The sequence below is a fragment of the Salmo salar genome, chromosome ssa01 (genome assembly GCF_905237065.1).
Source record: "Salmo salar chromosome ssa01, Ssal_v3.1, whole genome shotgun sequence".
Lineage (NCBI taxonomy): Eukaryota > Metazoa > Chordata > Actinopteri > Salmoniformes > Salmonidae > Salmo > Salmo salar.
Genome location: NC_059442.1, coordinates 150,776,689 through 150,797,851, shown reverse-complemented (window position 1 = coordinate 150,797,851; position 21,163 = coordinate 150,776,689). Strand labels below are relative to the sequence as shown.

The 21,163-nt window shown below is 42.3% G+C and overlaps 1 protein-coding gene across 1 annotated transcript; it reads left to right on the top strand.

The window, feature by feature from the left end:
• The first annotated feature begins 1,187 nt into the window (after positions 1 to 1,187).
• LOC106568289 (alpha-2A adrenergic receptor-like) lies at positions 1,188 to 5,655 on the top strand. The gene has a single exon (XM_014138486.2). It carries the CDS (start codon positions 2,582 to 2,584, stop codon positions 4,154 to 4,156), a length of 1,575 nt encoding a protein of 524 aa, XP_013993961.1. The 5' UTR covers positions 1,188 to 2,581; the 3' UTR covers positions 4,157 to 5,655.
• The last annotated feature ends 15,508 nt before the right edge of the window (positions 5,656 to 21,163 follow it).

Genomic DNA, 21,163 nt, shown 5'->3' with positions numbered 1-21,163 from the left:
AGATGTCTCAAGTTGAGGGAGCATGGTATGCTGACTACAGGAATGTCCAGCAGAGCTGTTGCCAGAGAATGTAATGTTAATTCCTCTACCATAAGCCGCCTCCAATGTCATTTTAAAGAATTTTGGCAGTACGCCCAAACGACCACAAAACCGCAGACCATGTGTAACAGTGTAGGTTCCGTCCCTCTCTTCGCCCCAACCCGGGCTCGAACCAGGGACCCTTGCACATATCAACAACTGACACCCACGAAGCATCGTTACCCATCGCGCCACAAAAGCGATATAAACCGTAACTCGGTAAAATCTTGAAATTGTTGCATGTTGCGTTCATATTTTTGTTCAGTGTAGTTGAAAAGTTGATAAAATGCCAAAGTTGTCCGTGACGAAATTGGAACTCGCAACCTTTAGGTTGCTAGACGTTCGCGTTATACCGCCCACCCCAACCGACCAACCACCCAACGTTCGTTTTGCCTTAAATAACCATCTGTCTTATGTAACTATACGAAACTTAACATATCATACTAAGTTGGTTGTCCTGGTTTTACTTTTACTATGTTACGTATAGTATATGAGATCCCGCTGGAATCCCGTCTTCCACGCGGTCTCCGAGGCTGCAGGAGCCTGCTGCGCCACTAAGAGGCAGAGGAGCACCAGCATAAAAACAGGTGCCTGAGGGTACGTTATAGAAGGTTACGTTTGAGTTTATTTAGGGAGAGATGTTTTCGGGATTTATATTTTAGGCCCATAATTTATGTGTATTTAAAAATGATTTTACTTTGAAGTATATTCATTATTTTGTCCCTTAGGGGAAATTTGCCATGGTCATTGTCTTCGTGCTTCATGCTTACAGAGGTCCCCGGCACTACACTATATCATTGCTCTTTGTTATATAAACTATCCTTACGCAAGACCTTGTGTGTGCCTTCTCTTTGTTGTCAATTGCTCATGTCCTGGTCCAGTAAACAACGAATGGTTCTGTCTGCCCGTTACACCAGCCAGCTATCACGTCTATTCACCTCAACAGGCGGTCTCTTGCACTGGTTTTGACGATGTGTTTGGATGCTGGCTTGTAGTAGTGTGTTGTGTCTGTTGGAGTTTATGGAAATGCACTTTGAATAGAGTTTGAATGAGTTGAATTAGCATCGTAGGCGTGTGTGTGTGTAGTGTGTGGAGTGTACTGGGTTAGTATGTCTCTGTGACGGTCAGAGGGTCCGCTGCCTTACGCTGCGTGATGTCACTACCGGGGCTGAGAGCGAGGCGCTGTTATTTACCCGACCCGGGCCGTTAACCGGGCTCGGTCGGACGGACAGGAGGCCGAGCTAGTGGGTCTTTGTCAAAGGAAAAGTAACCTGCTACTATCGCTACAAAACAGAACAAGATCTAAACAACAGACGGGATGTGCAACACATGGCCGTTATTTAACCATTATTGAAGGGTTGGATAGAAAGTGGACCTAGTCGAGTTGCGCACAATCAAAAACTGGAAAAAACAATAGAGGAATTAATCAGTATCATGGTGATAATAATTATGACATTATCACCATGTAATCAGTGAAGTGTTGACATTACCCTTTTTGGTTTAACGACTTTGACAGCACTCAAATGAAGTATAAAGCATCTATCCTATCAAACACCACGAAAGAAAAATGAAGGAATAGGTTTGTGGCTTAAGTCTTCTCGTACCCATCCCTTATCTGTTGATGATGACAGCTCAGTGCGGGTCTCGTTTTGGACAGATGGAAGCTGAGGAACGCAGATTGTTGGATTACTTTTTACGTCTTTAAACTGAAGTCGTCGCTAATGCGTTATATGGTTACTCTACGAATATAAACTTTTTAAAAGGCATTTAATCCCGTGCGTCTCTGGGCCATGGCTGACATCATTACGCTGGTGGGATTCGGGGTGTTCCGATTTCATGGTATAGTTATGGACGTTTTACTTCAGTGAATTTAATTTACATCGAGCACGGTCTATGGATTGCCTGAATGACTACTACTGTTCGAAGGATTATGTTTGAATAACACATTTTTTCAGCATTTGTTGAAGCAATTAATAATTTCCCCCAGAAGAATAACTATCCAAGCATCAGCGGTGTGTGTGTGAGTTAAAAAAGATTTAGTAATTTAATTGAATGATTGGATGAGATGATTATTTATTTTTCTTTCATTGAATATCCAATAACCATTTCGTGGATTTTTACTAGCCTGAATGTTGAAAAGAGACATGAAAAAAGAGTGCGTGACTGGAGGAGTAAAATTATCTGTTTTACACTGGACAACTTGTCAGTGTATTTGACAAAGCAGCACAAGCTTTTTCTCTTTTCTCATTTTAATTCAATCATCTCGTGCGTAAAGTTCTAAGGGGATGCCTCTTGAGCCCATCAGCCATGTCTCTGTTTCTGCGTTAGAGCCCCCCTCTTTGCTGCACTCTCACTGGACAACGAGTCTTCCTCAAGGGATTAAGGTAGCAGATAACAGAAACCTATATATACATTTTTTCACCTTCACTCACTCCAAACATACTTCATGGTCCCCGTGAGTTTCTGAATTTTCTCCAATCTATGTGCTCCTGCTGGCGTCGCCATGGCTGCGGCCCCAAAAGTTACATGCCTGTCAGCGCCCTACAACCAGACAGCACCCTATTCCCCAGAGGCCACTGCATTGTTCGCAATAGCAATCACCCTCATGATGATCCTCACCATCGTCGGCAACATCTTGGTCATCATCGCAGTGCTGACCTCACGCTCACTCCATGGCCCACAGAACCTTTTCCTTGTCTCCCTGGCCGCAGCCGACATCCTAGTCGCTACCCTCGTCATCCCCTTCTCGCTGGCCAATGAGCTGCAGGGTTACTGGGCGTTCTGCTCACTGTGGTGTGAGATCTACCTGGCATTGGACGTCTTCTTCTGCACGTCCTCCATTGCCCACCTGTGTGCCATCTCATTGGACCGCTACCTGTCCATCTCCCGGCCCGTGTCCTATGGCATCCAACGGACGCCAGCACGCATCAAGGCGGCCATTGTGGTCATCTGGCTTCTCTCGGCCGTCATCTCCTTCCCTCCTCTCCTCTCCCTGGATAAGAGCAAGGGAGGGGTGAAGGTGTGTGAGCTGAACAAAGAGCGCTGGTATATTCTCTACTCCACCATTGGATCGTTCTTCGCCCCGTGTCTCATCATGATCGGGGTCTACATCAGGATCTACCAGATTGCCAAGCAACACACAAGATGTCTGCCAGGGGAGAAACCCAACCCTAACAAAATCCCTGGTAACACGTCTAGCAACCCTCCTAGCAACCCCACACCTCCCGCACCGGGACCTGTCATCATCCCCCAACCCAAGCCTCTCAGCCAACCACAGAACCACAAAGGGGAGGGAGGGAAAGCAGACAGACAATCTACGGACGCCGTACCTCAGAGTCTCCCTGTCTCCTCCCCCTCGTCTCCTCCTCCCCAGAGTGAGACCCAGGCCAAGAGTCAACCCCAGACGTCTTTACCAAATCCTGTCCCCACCTCACCCCAGCCTACCTCACCCACAGTAGCTCTCTCCCTCACACTCCACTCTCCAGATAGCCAACATGAGGAGACCCACAAACGGTGTGAGAGACAGGAGGAGAAACACAGAGACACCACCAATGATGACAGCTTCAGCTCTGGCTCCGAGGCAGAGACGAGGGGAAGAGGAAAGGGAGGAAGAGGGGGAGTAAATGGAGGGAGAGGGGGAGGGAAAGGGACAATGAAGAATAATGGAGGATCAAAGTCTGGAGGAGCACCTCTTTCTTATCTGACCTCTCACGAGTTCAAAAATACTGTAGCCACACCCACCGGTACAGTGCTGGCCTCTGATAGGCCGGTGAAGCCACAGGCCACTCCCATGTCTCGGCGCAAGGCCATGGTAAACCGAGAAAAGCGCTTCACGTTTGTCCTGGCCGTGGTGATCGGAGTGTTTGTCATCTGTTGGTTCCCTTTCTTCTTCTCCTACTCGCTGAAGGCCATCTGTCCTGAGACCTGCTTGGTCCCTGCTCCCCTCTTCACGTTCTTCTTCTGGATCGGCTACTGCAACTCCTGTCTGAATCCCGTCATATACACCATCTTCAACCAGGACTTCAGGAAGGCCTTCAAGAAGATCCTCTGTAGGGACACCAAGGGGACGTTCCTCTAGTGTGGACACTATGTAAGGACATCAAGTGGATGTTCATGTAGAGTGGATACTGTGTAAGGACATCAAGTAGATGTTCTTGTAGAGGGGATGCTGTGTAAGGACACGAAGTGGACATTCTTCTAGAGTGGATACAGATGGTACATGATTCTCTACATTGCTTGTTTTGCCACTGAAACTGAAATTAGGCAAACTATTTGAATCTTAGCAACTAGGAAATGGAGAAGCAATTTCTGCATATTACACCTTTAAGACATTGTCAGCTATATTCTGGTCATTATTTGAACTGGCTAACCAGCTAGTAAGGAATCAAAACATTGTTTATAAAATTGCTTTTAGTTACCTTGCTTGCTAGCTTGACATTTAGTGAATTCCTTTTTAAACTGCTGGGTTTATTGGTGATAAAATAGAGAAGGTATGCTATATGGTGCACCGGGCTGCTGATTTTCTTTTTTTGTATATACTTTTTCATAACGACAAACAACAAGTTTGATGTTGGACGACAATAGAATGCTCATGCTGTCGCTATGACAATTTTCTACAGACAGTCAATAGACTGACCGTAAACCACCTTTAGCCTACATTTGAACATTACATCATGGCATTTTAATTGAAGTATACTAAATTTTTGAAATGTTGCATTCTATTAAACTTTCTTTTATAGCGTAGTCAAATGACCTACTATTTAGGACATAAGTATCGGTATTCTGACACAGCCACTGTGTAGAGACAACAAGGAGACGTTAATTCTAGAGTAGATACTGTGTAGAGACACCAAGGGGACGTTCTTCTAGAGTAGGTACTGTGTAGAGACACCAAGGGGACTTACTGGATGTAATGCAAAGACAGATTTTAGTTTACCTGTACAGGGAACCACAGACAAACTTTTGAGTCTGTCCTTTGTTGAACATTTTGTTCGATTTGATAAGAAAAATGCTGAACTTTGGAATTCTGTAATAGATGAACGTGCTCTGATGTACACATTGAGGGGCAGTGGAAGAGGAGGAAGGTGATGCAATCTGTCTGAGAAAAAGCAAACACCTTTACAGCTTGTTTAGCGATTGGCACAAAACGGGGCCATCAGTCATGAGGACATGTTGCTCAAATGACAGTATCACACTGCTCTTGTTGTTCCTCTGTAAGTGGCTCTGGTTAAGAGCGTCTGCTAAATGACTAAAATGTAAATGTAGAAGGAAAGGAAGGTTACACTCTGTTGATTCCATTGGCTGGCTGGGTAACTGCTATCCACAGCCATTACCTGTAGCCTTGTGACTGGCCACTATGAACTACAAGGACACAGTGTGGGGAGAGTGTGTCCATGATCACCTGGTACTGTCCACTGCAATGATACAAAGTGGGCAGGAGCATGTGCAGTAGAATGTGTTCCCAGAGTTCTCTGTGTTCTAGAACTTGTACTGTGTGAAGGCAGTTCGTCCAGCTGTCCGGCCTCTGTCATAAACTCATACACTACGGAGGATGTCTTTTTAAAGGAACCAACCAGCTCTAAGGGTGTGTTGTTTTGAGTATCAGAAATTAACAGTTATGTTTTTATATAAGTATGAAATCAATATAAACACATGAAAAGTTAAATATGAAATGTGTATGGAATGGGTTGTTGATGTGACCAAGGCCTCAGTAATGTAATTCATTGGGTTAGATATAGTCTGCAGGAAGGGGGTGGGTGTGGCAGATGGGGTCTTCCTGGGGCATACATCTACATTCATTTTGCCGCTGCTAAATGAATATAGGGGAAACACTGGTGTGTGTGAAGTGTAGTGGCCTAATGGTTTTACTGGAACAGAGGAAATCACTAATGTTTTTTTTATATATATGGGACAAAGATGACAGCATGAGGAACTCACAAGACCTCTCTCTCTATCTCTCTCCATGCGCTTGCATGCAAGGTTTACAGAGTACATGCCTATTAATACACAATTCTGTGTGAACCAACAAATACATAATAATATATTTATTTATTTATTTATATATGTATTTATTTAGGCTGGTGTAATGTAAAAACATTGAATACATTCTAAATCTAAAGTGTACACTGAGTGTACAAAACATTAGGAACACCTGCTCTTTCCATGACATAGACTGACCAGGTGAATCCAGGTGAAAGCTATGATCCCTTATTGTTAAATCCACTTCAATCAGTGTAGATGAAGGGGAGGAGACAGGTTAAAGAAGGATGTTTAAGCCTTGAGACATGGATTGTGTATGTGTGCCATTCAGAGGATGAATGGACAAGACAAAAGTTTTAAGTGCCTTTGAACAGGGTATGATAGTAGGTTCCAGGCGCACCGCTTTAAGTGTGCTAAGAACTGCAACGCAGTTTCCCGTGTACATCAAGAATGGTCCACCAATCAAAGGACATCCAGCCAACTTGAAATAACTGTGGGAAGCATTGGAATCAACATGGGCCAGCATCCCTGTGGAATGATTTCGACACCTTGTAGAGTCCATGCCCTAACGAATTGAGGCTGTTCTGAGGGTAAAAGGGGGTGCAACTCAATATTAGGAAGGTGTTCCTAATGTTTTGTACACTCAGTGTACAGTATACCATATTTAGAAAAAACATTGTGTTGACTGACGGCAGGTCGCCTAGCAGTTAAAACGTTGGGCCAGTAACCAAAAGGTTGTTAGTTCGAATCCCTGAGCCAACTAGGTGAAAAATCTGTCGACGTGCCCATGACCAAGGCACTTAACCCTAATTGCACCAGGTTTGCTGTTGATAATGGCAGACTGTTGCCGTGACTCCACTTTCTGATGGTGTCTCAGGGACAGTTGGGATATGCAAAAAACACATTTCCAATTCACACATATTATTTCACCCTTGTGCATGTGTGAAAATGGACAATTATAAGCATCCACCAAATTATTATTCATGGGAAAATCAAAAAGAGTGACCTACAGGTAACTGCCAAAATACAATGCATTCGGAAAGTATTCAGACCCCTTGACTTTTGCCACATTTTGTTACGTTACAGCCTTATTCTAAAATTGATTATATTAAATGTTTTCCTCATCAATCTACACACAATATCCCATAATGAAAAAGTGAAAACAGTTTTTTTGACATTTTTGCAAATTGATAAAAAAATTCAAAACAGAAATACCTTATTTACATAATAATTCAGACCCTTTGCTATGAGGCTTGAAATTGAGCTCAGGTGCATCCTGTTTCTATTGATCATCCTTGAGATGTTTGTACAACTTGATTAGAGTCCACCTGCGGTAAATTAAATTGATTGGACATAATTTGCAAAGTCACACACCTGTCTATATAAGGTTGAACAATTGAACAAGCCAAAAGGTTGAAGGAATTGTCCGTAGAGCTCCGAAACAGGATTGTGTCGAGGCACAGATCTGGGGAAGGGTACCAAAACATTTCTGCAATATTGAAGGTCCGCAAGAACACAGTGGCCTCCATAATTCTTAAATGGAAGAAGTTTGGAATTACTAAGACTCTTCCTAAAGCTGGCCGCCCAGCCAAACTGAGCAATCGGGGGAGAAGGTCCTTGGTCAGGGAGGTGACCAAGAACCCGATGGTCACTCTGACAGAGGTCCAGAGTCCCTCTGTGGAGACGGGAGAACCTTCCAGAAGGACAACCATCTCTGCAGCCCTCCACCAATCAGGTCTTTATGGTAGGGTGGCCAGATGGAAGCCACTCCTCAGTAAAAGGCACATGACAACCCACTTGGAGTTTGCCAAAAGATACCTAAAGGACTCTCAGATCATGGGAAACAGGATTATCTTGTCTGATGAAACCAAGATTGAACTCTTTGGCCTTAATGCCAAGCTTCACGTCTGGAGAAAACCTAGCTCCATCTCTAAAGTGAAGCATGGTGGTGGCAGCATCATGCTGTGGGGATGTTTTTCAGCGGCAGGGATTGGGTGACCAGTCAGGATCGAGGGAAAGACAAATGGAGCAAAGTACTGAGAGATCCTTGATGAAAACCTGCTCCAGAGCACTCAGGACCTCACACTGGGTCAAAGGTTCACCTTCCAACAGGACAACCACCCTATGCACACAGCTAGGACAATGCAGGAGTGGCTTTGGGACACATCTCTGAATGGCCCAGCCAGAGCCCAGACTTGAACCCGATCAAACATCTCTGGAGAGACTTGAAAATAGCTGTGCAGCCACGCTCCCCATCCAACCTGACAGAGCTTGAGAGGATCTGCAGAAAAGAATGGGAGAAACTCCCCAAATACAGGTGTGCCAAGCTTGTAGCGTCATAACCAAGAAGACGCGAGGCTGTAATCCCTGCCAAAGGGGCTTCAACAAAGTACTGAGTAAAGGTCTGAATACTTATGTAAATGTGATATTTCAGTTTTGTGTTTTCATACATTTGCAAAAATTACTAAAAACCTGTTTTTGCTTTGTCATTAGGGGGTCTTGCGTGTAGATTGATGAGGGAAAAAACAATATAATCCATTTTAGAATAATCCAAAAAGTCAAGGGGTCTGAATACTTTCCGAATGCACTGTAAATGAAACACCAGCATTTGAATAGGGCGTTAGGCCACCACGAGCCGCCAGAGCAGCTTCAAAGAGCCTTGCCATTCTGTAGATTCTACAATTGTCTGGAACTCTATTGGAAGGATGCGACACCATTCTTCCACGAGCAATTTGGTGTCTGCGTCCTGATGGTGGTGGAATACACTGTCACAAGCGCCACTCTAGAATCTCCCATAAGTGTTCAATTGGATTGAGATCCATTGACTGAGACGGCCATGGCATATAGTGAAACATCAGCAAGTTAAGCAGTCTACACCACTGAATCTTCTGCCAAACGTGCCCCAACAATCACCCCTGTTTCAAAGTCACTGAGATCTCGTCTAGCAATGGTAGCCAAAATAATTGGAAACTGGGTACACATTTTTATACATGGACCGAAGCATGATGGGATGTTAATTCCACACCCATACTTTATATCCCTCATTTACTCAAATGTTTCCTTTTTTTGGCATTTACTTGTGGATGCCAGATTAATAGGACAAGCCAAAGATCTACTCAATGTTACATGTATGTGTAAATGTATACACTGTATGTGTGCATGTGGGCATGCCCGTGTATGTCTGTTTGGACACAATCCCATGATCGCCTTGCCAGTTAAAAAGTGTGTATCTTACAGGATGGGGTTTTCATTATTTATTAACCAGGTTACGTAATACATACAGTGAGGGAAAAAAGTATTTGATCCCCTGCTGATTTTGTACGTTTTCCCACTGACAAAGAAATGATCAGTCTATAATTTTAATGGTAGGTTTATTTGAACAGTGAGAGACAGAATAACAACAAAAAAATCCAGAAAAACGCATGTCAAAAATGTTATAAATTGATTTGCATTTTAATGAGGGAAATAAGTATTTGACCCCCTCTCAATCAGAAAGATTTCTGGCTCCCAGGTGTCTTTTATACAGGTAACGAGCTGAGATTAGGAGCACACTCTTAAAGGGACTGCTCCTAATCTCAGCTTGTTACCTGTATAAAAGACACCTGTCCATAGAAGCAATCAATCAATCAGATTCAAAACTCTCCACCATGGCCAAGACCAAAGAGCTCTCCAAGGATGTCAGGGACAAGATTGTAGACCTACACAAGGCTGGAATGGGCTACAAGACCATCGCCAAGCAGCTTGGTGAGAAGGTGACAACATTTGGTGCGATTTATTCGCAAATGGAAGAAACACAAAAGAACTGTCAATCTCCCTCGGCCTGGGGCTCCATCCAAGATCTCACCTCGTGGAGTTGCAATGATGATGAGAACGGTGAGGAATCAGCCCAGAACTACACGGGAGGATCTTGTCATTGATCTCAAGGCAGCTGGGACCATAGTCACCAAGAAAACAATTGGTAACACACTACGCCGTGAAGAACTGAAATCCTGCAGCGCCCGCAAGGTCCCCCTGCTCAAGAAAGCACATATACATGCTCGTCTGAAGTTTGTCAATGAACATCTGAATGATTCAGAGGACAACTGGGTGAAAGTGTTGTAGTCAGATGAGACCAAAATGGAGTTTTTGGGCATCAACTCGTTTGGAGGAGGAGGAATGCTGCCAATGACCCCAAGAACACCATCCCCATCGTCAAACATGGAGGTGGAAACATTATGCTTTGGAGGTGTTTTTCCTGCTAAGGGGACAGGACAACTTCACCGCATCAAAGGGACGATGGGCGGGGCCATGTACCGTCAAATCTTGGGTGAGAACCTCCTTCCCTCAGAAAATCTGTGGAGGGAGCTGAAGGTTCGAGTTGCCAAACGTCAGCCTCGAAACCTTAATGACTTGGAGAAGATCTGCAAAGAGGAGCGGGACAAAATCCCTCCTGAGATGTGTGCAAACCTGGTGGCCAACTACCAGAAACGTCTGACCTCTGTGATTGCCAACAAGGGTTTTGCCACCAAGTACTAAGTCATGTTTTGCAGAGGGGTCAAATACTTATTTCCCTCATTAAAATGCAAATCAATTTCAAAAAATTTTGACATGAGTTTTTCTGGATTTTTTTGTTGTTATTCTGTCTCACTGCTCAAATAAACCTACCATTAAAATTATAGACTGATAATTTCTTTGTCAGTGGGCAAACGTACAAAATCAGCAGGGGATCAAATACTTTTTTCCCTCACTGTAGCTGCTGTCATGTTCTAAACACAGCAGTGGTATGGAGCTCTTTTAATGTCCTATAACACACAACTCCAAGTCCCCAAGCACACTTCTATGTTATAACAAATGCACGCCATGGGAGTCAACAACGTTCTGTATAGCCTACTGTTATCTAAGACTATTAGATGGAAGACTCCATACTGCTAAGAGGTTAGGACCTTTAAATCACAGGGTTGCTGGTTCAATCCCCATGCACTCCTGAAATTCCCTCTGAGACTAGATCACTCGGGACCCAATCCAAGGCCGCATTTAGAGTATGAGGTCAAAATGAAGACTCGATCACTTTGTGGTCCACTCAAGAACAGCACTAGACCCAGTGATGCTGCTCACTTTGAGGACTGTGTTTTTATTTGTTTGAACATGAATAATACATTCCTGTTTATTTCTATTGTTCAGTTTTCTGTTTGTCTTCTCGTTGCAGTTTCAAGTTTCTATTGTGTTGTGATAGTTCCCTGTCTCTATAGATTGACGCAAAAGTTGTGTGGTGTCTCTGAGCACAAAACACAGAAATGGAACATCTTTGTGTGTGTGCATGCTTGCATATGTTCATTCCTGTTGTCCTCCAGTCCTTGAAGGTGTTCTCCAGAGTAGGCGATAAGGCTCAGGTCTGCTAGGGTTTCTAAATAAATTCTCTTTGATTAAAGCAAATAACCCTGTTACCATGGTTATCAAGGGGAAGTGCTGCTTGGGGGTCCGCTGTGACACACTTAAATGTCACTCCACATTACCGTGGAAACTAATGGGGGATCAAACAAGGTCTGGGAGCCTGGGACTGCCCTCTACATACACACGTGTGTGCCTGTGCAAGCATGCAAGTATGCAGGAAGAGTATCAAATTATCAATACCTCTGAATTCCAACATAGATCGATCTCAATCTACAGTATTTGCAACAGTCTGTGCAATTAAATAGACATCCTAATTCAAAGCAATGCAGGTATATCCTTTCTTAGACTTACTTGCCAATTCTATGGGAAACCCACATAATATTACCCAACCTCAGGTCTTAAAGTAGCTGGTGTAACATCATTTTTTACCAGAGCTTCTTATAAAGTGCTCCTTTGCTCTACTGACAAGGCAGGCAGGTATTGTTAGTGTATAGGGGAAGAGGAGTACCTGGGCTTGAACCAGCAACCCTGTGGTTATAGGGTAAACACATTATCACCTCTGCCATAAAGGTCCTGACCTCTTTGCAGAGGTTAAAGTACACTACTGGATGGACCACTATAGCATCTAGTGCAGGGCCAGTTTAGAGGTCAGGTTAGAGTTCAGGTTAGAGGTAAGGTTAGAGACCAAGTAGTCCGCAACAGTAGTATTGAGTGAACAGGAGGTAGCTCAGTACTGTAGCTCAGTGTAAGTACTGTATTGAGTATTACAGGTTAATGTATCTCTGAGGTGGCTGACCCTCTTTAGACTGCACTTCCCAGATACAGACTCCCACTAAGACTGGCCTAAGCAGAACCAGGTGTGTGTGTGTGTGTGTGTGTGTGTGTGTGTGTGTGTGTGTGAGTTCGTTCTTCTATCTTTGTGGGCAGTGGTGGAAAAAGTACTCAATTGTCATACTTGAGTAAAAGTAAAGATACCTTAATAGAAAATGAATCAAGTAAAAGTGAAAGTCACCCAGTAAAATACAACTTGAGTATTTGGTTTTAAATATACTTAAGTATCAAAAGTAAATGGAATTGCTAAAATGTACTTACGTATCAAAAGTAAAAGTATAAATAATTTCAACTCCCTTATATTAAGCACACCAGACAGCACAATTTTCTTGTTTATATTTTATTTATGGATAGCCAGGGGCACACTCCAATACTCAGACATAATTTACAAACGAAGCATTTGTTTTTCGTGAGTCTGCCAGATCAGAGGCAGTAGTGATGTCCAGGGATGTTCTCTTGATACGTGTGTGAATTGAACCATTTTCCTGTCAAAATGTAACGGGTACTTTTGAGTGTCAAGGGAAATGTTTGGAGTAGAAAGTACATTATTTTCTTTAGAAATGTAGTAAAGTAAAAGTTGCCAAAAATATAAATAGTAAAGTACAGATACTCCCAAAAACTACTTAAGTAGTACTTTCATGTATTTTTACTTAAGTACTTTACACCACTGCTTGTGGGGACCTAAAATCCCCAAAAGTTCCCACAAAGATAGTAAAACATGAGGACAAAGGCTATTTTAAGCTTAGGTTTTAGATTTAGGGTTACAAGTACGGTTAGAGTTATGGGTTAAGATTAGTGTTATGGTAAGGGTTTAGGTTTAGGTGTTAGGGAAAATAGGATTTTGAATGGAAATTAATGTTAGGTCCCCACGTGGATAGAAGAACATAACGTGTGAGTGTGTACATGAGCGATATGTTTTCAGTGCAGTGAATTAATTAATGATGAACCCTGTGATTGCTAACTGCTGAGAATGATTAATCCAAAGAGTTTAGTGAGTTTTGATAACTTATGTTTGATTACATTTACTACTGAGACAGCAACTCTCCCACTGGGCACAAACTGGTTGAATCAGCGTTGTTTCAAATGTAACATCATAGACTTCACATGGATTCACCGGGTCACTATGTCATGGAAATAACAGGTGTTCTCAGAGTTTTGTATACTCAGTGTTTATATGTTCTCAATAATGTAATAGTCTTGTTTAATACCCACTATATTTTTGGGAACATTCATAGATTGCACGACTATCTTTAGTTTTTCATGAGTGGAGCTACTTCCATACAGATGTGGGGATCTATTTGAACAAACCTAACACAATGGTCAATCTAAGTGCTTGGCGGTAGTGCTGTAGGTTCAGGGGTGTGTCAGAAATGTTGTTGCTATTTTCACAAGCACAATTATTAGCACAGTTGCTGTGAAGAATAAACAAGCTGTGGGTGTGTCGAGGCTTTGCCCCTTCACTGGCCAATCAGAACGAGCCCCATGGCTGAATATGCTGTTGCTTCAAGTTGTGTATTTACGGTATTTTATGTATTGCCTTGGAATCAACTCCAATTCCAATGTTAGTTCATTACAGTTTGTTAAACAGCTTATAGAAACACATTAACAAAATGTAGATCTTTGCAAAATATGTTCACTTGAAACTGTTTGCAGTCCACGTTGTTCTTAGTAATTGCATGGTTTCAATGTGGAAATACATTATGTCATGTCTTTGGCTATGCCGGATTAAGTGATATGACATGCTATTCTATAAAATCCTTTCTCTGTAATTAATATTACCTGATTAAGCTAATCATGTAAATGTAATTAACTAGAAAGTCGGGGCACCACGAAAGAGTGTTTATAGAGCTGTTATCTTCCGAATAAACTCTGAAAGACCTAGTAATATTTTACATCAATAGCAGTCAATATTAATCGTCACCTTATTTCAGTCTCATCTGAAAGTTGTAAATTCTTGGTTATCTTCACGAACCCTGGCTAACAAGTTGAATCAGCAATACAAAATTGTGTTTAATTATTTATTTACTATATACCTAACTAATCACACAGAATTACATATACACAGAATGCAAATTATGTCATACAGAAAACGTCCCTGGTGGACGGAGCCGACATGACGGCTGGTTACACAAAGGAAAGGGGGTTGGGTTTGAGTGAAAGAGCGGGGAGACTGAGGAACAAAGGGAGAAGCTCTGCTATCGTAAATACAGTATCTTATGCATTCTAAAATTACCGCCCATTTGGAAAAGGGAAATGCAATAAATATTTACTCTGAGCTGCGCTTCGGTAGGTTGGTCGTAGATGCTGGCCGTGTTACCCAACAGAGATCTTGCTGTCCTCGGAAGAATGTCTCTGGTGGTAAATGGTATACGTTGTAGTATCGTCATTGTGTGTTAGACTGGATACGTCGTCCATCCTTTCCTAGCCCACGTTTACAGCGGCCGCTGCTAACTCAACGGCTAGGAGGTATCACTTCTGTAGTGAATAAGAGTTCAAAGTTCATACCATTCGCAACCAAAGCTCACGCTGAGGTTGGCTTAGTTCTGTAGTTATTATCTGAATCCTTCTGACATCGGACTATCGCCCTAATGTACCCGGAACAGAAAGTTATTCACCCTTTTAACGCAGAGGCTGCAGGCCTCGCGTACTTGGAACAGAAGGTTACATTTTCGTCAAGGGCTTATATAGTGGAGGGAGAGAAGGGTGTGTTTCATAGTTTATAACCCATGTCCCTTCACAGGGGCGGGCCACTGATTGAGCAGAGCTCTAACCTTATGAAAACCCAATTCTCTCATTTGGAAGCTAAAATTACATTTAATCTTTTCACAAATAGTTTCATATTCAAACATTTTAATTGCACAACAATTCCATGTGAATCTGATAACTAGAATGTGTAGACTTTCCCAGATACAGTTTATGTCGTCCTGTCATCAGTCATAATGTCTCAGATGACAACCGAACTGACATCATATACATTAAGTACCAAGGCATATTTTCAACTGGTTCTATTACCGAAATATGGTTCCTTTCCCCCCACTTGTTTGATGTTCCCAGACTCTCTATGTTTAACAAAGGCTATTCAAGAGTCCTTCAGTAGAGTCAGAGAGAGAGGGGAAGGGAGAAAGGTACCCACAGGCCAACGTCATAACAATTATATATACAAAAGTATGTGGACACCTCTTCAAATTAGTAGAATTGGCTATTTCAGCCACACCTGTTGCTGACAGGTGTATAAAATTGAGCACACAGCCATGCAATCTCCATAGACAAACATTGACAGTGAACTGGCCTTACTGGCGAGCTCAGTGACTTTCAATGTGGCACCGTCATAGGATGCCACCTTTCCAGCAAGTCAGTTTGTGGAATGTATGCCGTGCTAGAGCTACCACGGTCAACTGTAAGTGCTATTATTGAGAAGTGGAAACATATAGGAGCAACAATGGCTAAGCCGTGAAGTGGTAGACCACACAAGCTCACAGAACGGGACCGCCGAGTGCTGAAGCGCGTTGCAACACTTACTATTGGAAGCAAAGTCAGCAGCCGCACACAAGCCTAAGATCCTCATGTGCAATGCCAAGCATCGGCTGGAGTGGTGTAAAGCTTGCAATCCATTGGACTCTGGAGCATCGTTCTCTGGAGTTATGAATCACGCTTCACCATCTGGCAGTCCGACGGACGAATCTGGGTTTGGCGGATGCCAGGAGAACACTACCTGCCCGAATGCATAGTGCCAAGTAGGAAGTTTTAGTGGAGGAGGAATAATGGTCTGGGGATGTTGTTTATGGTTCGGGTTAGGCCCGTTAGTTCCAGTGAATCTTTTAGTGGAAACATTTAGTGGAAAGCCTTCCCAGAAGAGTGAACGCTGTTATAGCAGCAAAGGGGGGACCAACTCCATATTAATGCCCATGATTTTGGAATAAGATGTTTGACGAACAGGTGTCCACATACTTTTGGTCATGTAGTGTGTATATATACTCAACAAAAATATAAACATGTAAAGTGTTGGTCCCATGTTTCATGAGCTGAAAAAAAAGATCCCAGAAATGTTCCATACACACAAAAATCTTATTTCTAAAAACGTTGTGCACAGATTTGTTTACATCCCTGTTAGTGAGGATTTCTCCTTTGCCAAGATAATCCATCCACCTGACAGGTGTAGCATATCAAGAAGCTGATTAAACAGCATGATCATTACACAGGTGCACCTTGTGTTGGGGACAATAAAAGGCCACTCTAAACTGTGCAGTTTTGTCACACAACACAATGCCACAGATGTCTCGTCGTTTTAGAGACCATGTGCAACCATGCCAGCCGCAGACCCATGTAACCATGCCAGCCCAAGACCTCCACATCCAGCTTCTTTACCTGCGGGATCGTCTGAGACCAGCTGCCCGGACAGCTGCTAAAACTGAGGAGTATTTATTTCTGTAATAAAGCCCTTTTGATGGGAAAAACTCATTGTAATTGGCAGGGCCTGGCTCTCCAGTGGGTGGGCCTGGCTCCCTATGCCCTCGCAGGCCCACCCATGGCTGTGCCCCTGCCCAGTCATATGAAATCCATAGATTAGGGCCTAATTAATTTATTTCAATTGACTGATTTTGTTATATGAACTGTAACCCAGTGAAATCGTTGAAATTGTTGTATGTTGTGTTTATATTTTTAATCAGTAAATACATAGCATTCACACTGATATAGGGGCTAGGCCTACTGTAAATTGCATTATGGCTGAGCATGGACATGCCAAACGTTGTCAATAATAAGCAAGATTAAATTAATTATTGATAAGGCCTAAAAAGAGTGAATAATTCTAATAAAATTGTAAACAAAACGATCCAATATGAAGAGAAAGGGAGGATGTCCTCTCACCCTTATACTGCTCCCAAATAGAATGTTTGGTATACATATTCAAACCATCTTACAGATCGCATTCACACTTCTCCAGATGTTGCATTGCATGCGCGCCACAGATGTTCTCACCAAGCAGGACAGTTAATCATTCTAATGGGTTTTGTGTTAATTAAATTAAATGAAAAATAAACAATTGTTACAGGAAAATATCTTCTAAATATGAGGTTCACCTGCATTTGCCGAGGTTCTCATCTTTCCATTTCTCGTTTCATGATGGGCATGGACACATGTAGCCTACACCATGGAGGGAGTTTTACGCACGTCCAAAGCATGGCTAAAATAACGTAGGCCTGCCTACAATATGTAGGTAAAAAGGGAATGTCAGCTCACTGTTTTGCTCCTCTCCAACTTAGATTTTACAACTGAAAGCTTTGGTGAGTAAGATTTATTTCCAAGTGGTCTCACGAGCCAAACACTTTATCAATGGTCTTGACTGGCCTACTTGATTACATTGGGCAATACAAAAAGAATACAGCCTTCATTGAGAGGAGGATAGACTATGCTTGGTTTTTATAAAGTGAAATGGGGAAAAACATTACTGTTTTATGTTTCTAAATATGAAGTATAAAGGCACGAAAAGCACATCTTGTTCCACACTCTTAGAAAAAAAGGTGATATCTAGAACCCTTTGAAGAACCCTTTTCGTTCCAGGTAAAAACCTTTTTGGGTTTCCACGTAGAACCCTTATTACAGAAGGTTCTACATGGAACTCAAAAGGGTTCTTCTACCTGGAACCAAAAATAGTTATTCTATGGGGACAGATGAAGAACCCTTTTGGACACCTTTTTCTAAAAGTGCATGCACATATGGGCAGTGTGTGTCACAGCTGGATAGGCTGCGTTTCCACTATCAAAATTCATGCCTTAATAACCAACTGCGTTTGGTCGGTCTCAAATATCCCTATCAGCGCTGCCTGAAATTAGCACTTTGGATCACGTTTTTAAGGACACGCCTCAGATATTTCCACCCCTCCCCTCTGAGCGCAAGCGAGCTGATATAAGCAGTGGTGTAAAGTACTTAAGTACAAATACTTTAAAGAACTACTTTCGGGTATCTGTACTTTACTTTACTTGACTATTTATATTTTTGACATTTACTTTTACTTCCTAAGAAAATAATGTACTTTACACTCCCTCATTTTGAATGCATAACAGGAAAAGAAAATGGTCAAATTCACGCATTTATCAAGAAAACACCCCCAGTCATCCTTACTGCCTCTGATCTGGTGGACTCCCTAAACACAAATGCTTAGTTTGAGTGTGCCCCTGGCAATCTGAAAATTAAAAAAAAAAGAAAATCGTGCCATCTGCTTTGCTTCATATAAGGAATTTGAAATAATTTTCTTTGACTTTTTATGATTAAGTATATTTTAGCAAATACATTTGATACTTATGGATATTTAAAACCACATACTTTTAAACTATTACTCAAGTAGTATTTTACTGGGTTACTTTCATTTTTACTTGAGTCATTTTCTATTAAAGTATCTTTACTTTTACTCAATTATGACAATTGGATACTTTTCTCAACACTGGATATAAGACGGGTAAATTGAAGAATCTGGCGTTAAAGCTGGAAAATGCCAGTGCACCAGTTTTTACATGACAAAATTGCGTTTGACACTAGCATTGCTTTAACGCCAGCCGTATTGTCGCTGCAAAATAATCCTGCAGAAACAGAATTTGAACATTTAGTCCATATGTTGCTTGATCGGTGGTTAGGTTATTAGCTGGACAAAATTAGACTACATGAAAAGTGCATTACTGTTAAATGAACCGTGGGTTAGAGCGGGATGTCTGTGAATTTATGCATATCACAAAGCTTATCTGCATTTCCTGTTAATGCATATCACAAAGCTTATCTGCATTTCCTGTTAATGCATATCACAAAGCTTATCTGCATTTCCTGCGGTACAAGAAAATTATCAGCAACCCTTTAACCCTATTTCATAACCACGGGTTGTTTCTGTTGGAAAGAGCATCATGCCCTCTCCACCATCATAAAATGCAGAATCTTCAGACTACTAAGTTTAAAACACCCATTTCTTATTCCATCATCGTGATCTTATCTGTGTTTCTTTACCACGTCTGCTAGCTCAGCTCTGGCACTTCAGTCCCCCAGCAACTCAGAGAAAACCAGATCCTATCATTGCCAGGGTACAGCTAGGTGTTTTTTTGTGATTTATAGTGAAACGTGCAGGTTGATGTGTATTGTCATGAATCCTGCCCTGGAGGCAGAACTAAGCGATGTATGCTAGATGGGCCAGCTGCAAAGTCAAAAGTGGCTTTATTGTAGGAATTATGAGGCATGTGATTCCAGGTAATCTCAAATGTCAATATATGAGAATCTGATTCATAATATTATTATTATGGTTTGGAGCAGAATAAAGATTACTATCACCCATGGCTGATGTCATGAAGATCTTCAGGGCATTCCATTTTACTGGGCTCTTGGTAGTCAGAGAGAGAGAGAGCAAAGGGAGAGAGAAGAGAGAGCAAATGGAGAGAGCATAGAGAGAGCAAATAGAGAAAGAGAGAGAGAGCAGAGGGAGAGAGAGCAAAGAGAGAGCAAAGAGGGAGAGAGAGCAAAGAGCGCAAAGAGAGAGAGAGGGAGCAAAGAGAGAGAGAGAGCAGAGAGAGACAGTGAGTCTTGCCAGTCCACTAATTTAATATCATGGGCAGGGCTAATAATATCATACTCTTTGTAGATCACCATTAATATCAATAGAACATATACATTGAGTACATTAAGTACACCTGCTCTTTCCATGACATATATTGACCAGGTAAACCCAGGTGAATCCAGGAATCTATGGTCCCTTATTGGTGTCACTTGTTAAATCCACTTCAATCAGTGTAGATGAAGGGGAGGAGACAGGTTAAAGTAGTATTTTTAAGTCTTGAGACAATTGAGACATGGATTGTGTATGTGTGCCATTCAGAGGGTGAATGGGAAAAACAACATTTTGAAGTGCCTTTGACCTGGGTATTATAGTAGGTGCCAGGGCCGTGTGTTAAGAACTGCAATGCTGCTGTTTTTTTCTTCTCACACTCAACAGTTTCATGTGTGTATCAAGAACGGTCCTCCACCCAAAGGACATTCAGCCAACTTGACACAACTGTGGGGAGCATTGGAGTCAACCTGGGCCAGCATCCCAGTGGAACGCTTATTCTTATCTCTTACTTTTTTAGGTATATTCTTAAAACGTCATTGTTGGTTAATGGCTTGTAAGTAAGAATATCACTGTAAGGTCTACTACACCTGTTGTATTCGGTGCATGTGACAAATAAGATTTAATTTGATTAGATACATCCTTGCATGTGACACTGTTCAATCCACGATTGTCACAGCAAACCTTAGACTGCCTGTCACGTCTACTCCCGCTCCTCCCCTCCGGCGTTCAACGTCGCCGGTATACTAACCAGCGGTCCTGGGATTAATCACTATGCACACCTGGCATCAATCCTTACGCACACCTGCACATCAACATGATACTCACCTGGACTCCATCACCTTCCTGATTACCTCCCCTATATCTGTCACTCCCTTTGGTTCTTTCCTCAGTCGGTATTGTTCCTGTGTTTGTGTAGATGCTACTGTTATGGTGTGTCGTTTCATGTTTGTTGTTTTATTAAACGTTGCACCTGCTTCTCGACTCAGCCTCTCCATTACACTGCCATCCTTCTTAATGATCACTGCAGGTGATGCTCACATGGGCTGTGGGTCTTCTTGATGATTGCCTGGTAAACCTGAGGGGAGATGCATCAGTGGTGCTGCATGATTGGCTCTACATCCCCTGTCTATATCCGATGCTTGACCTGGTCTGTGTAGCCAAAATTGTTGTCTGTATTAGAGAACACGTCACAGAGCAACTGAATTAACTGTTTTAGGATAGGGGGCAGCATTCGGAATTTTGGATGAAAAGCATGCCCAAAGTAAACTGCCTGTTACTCAGGCCCAGAAGCTAGGATATGCATATAATTGGTAGATTTGGATA

Coding starts and splice junctions, on each gene's coding strand:
- LOC106568289 (XM_014138486.2), top strand. CDS start 2,582: ATGGCTGCGGCCCCAAAAGTTACATGCCTGTCAGCGCCCTACAACCAG.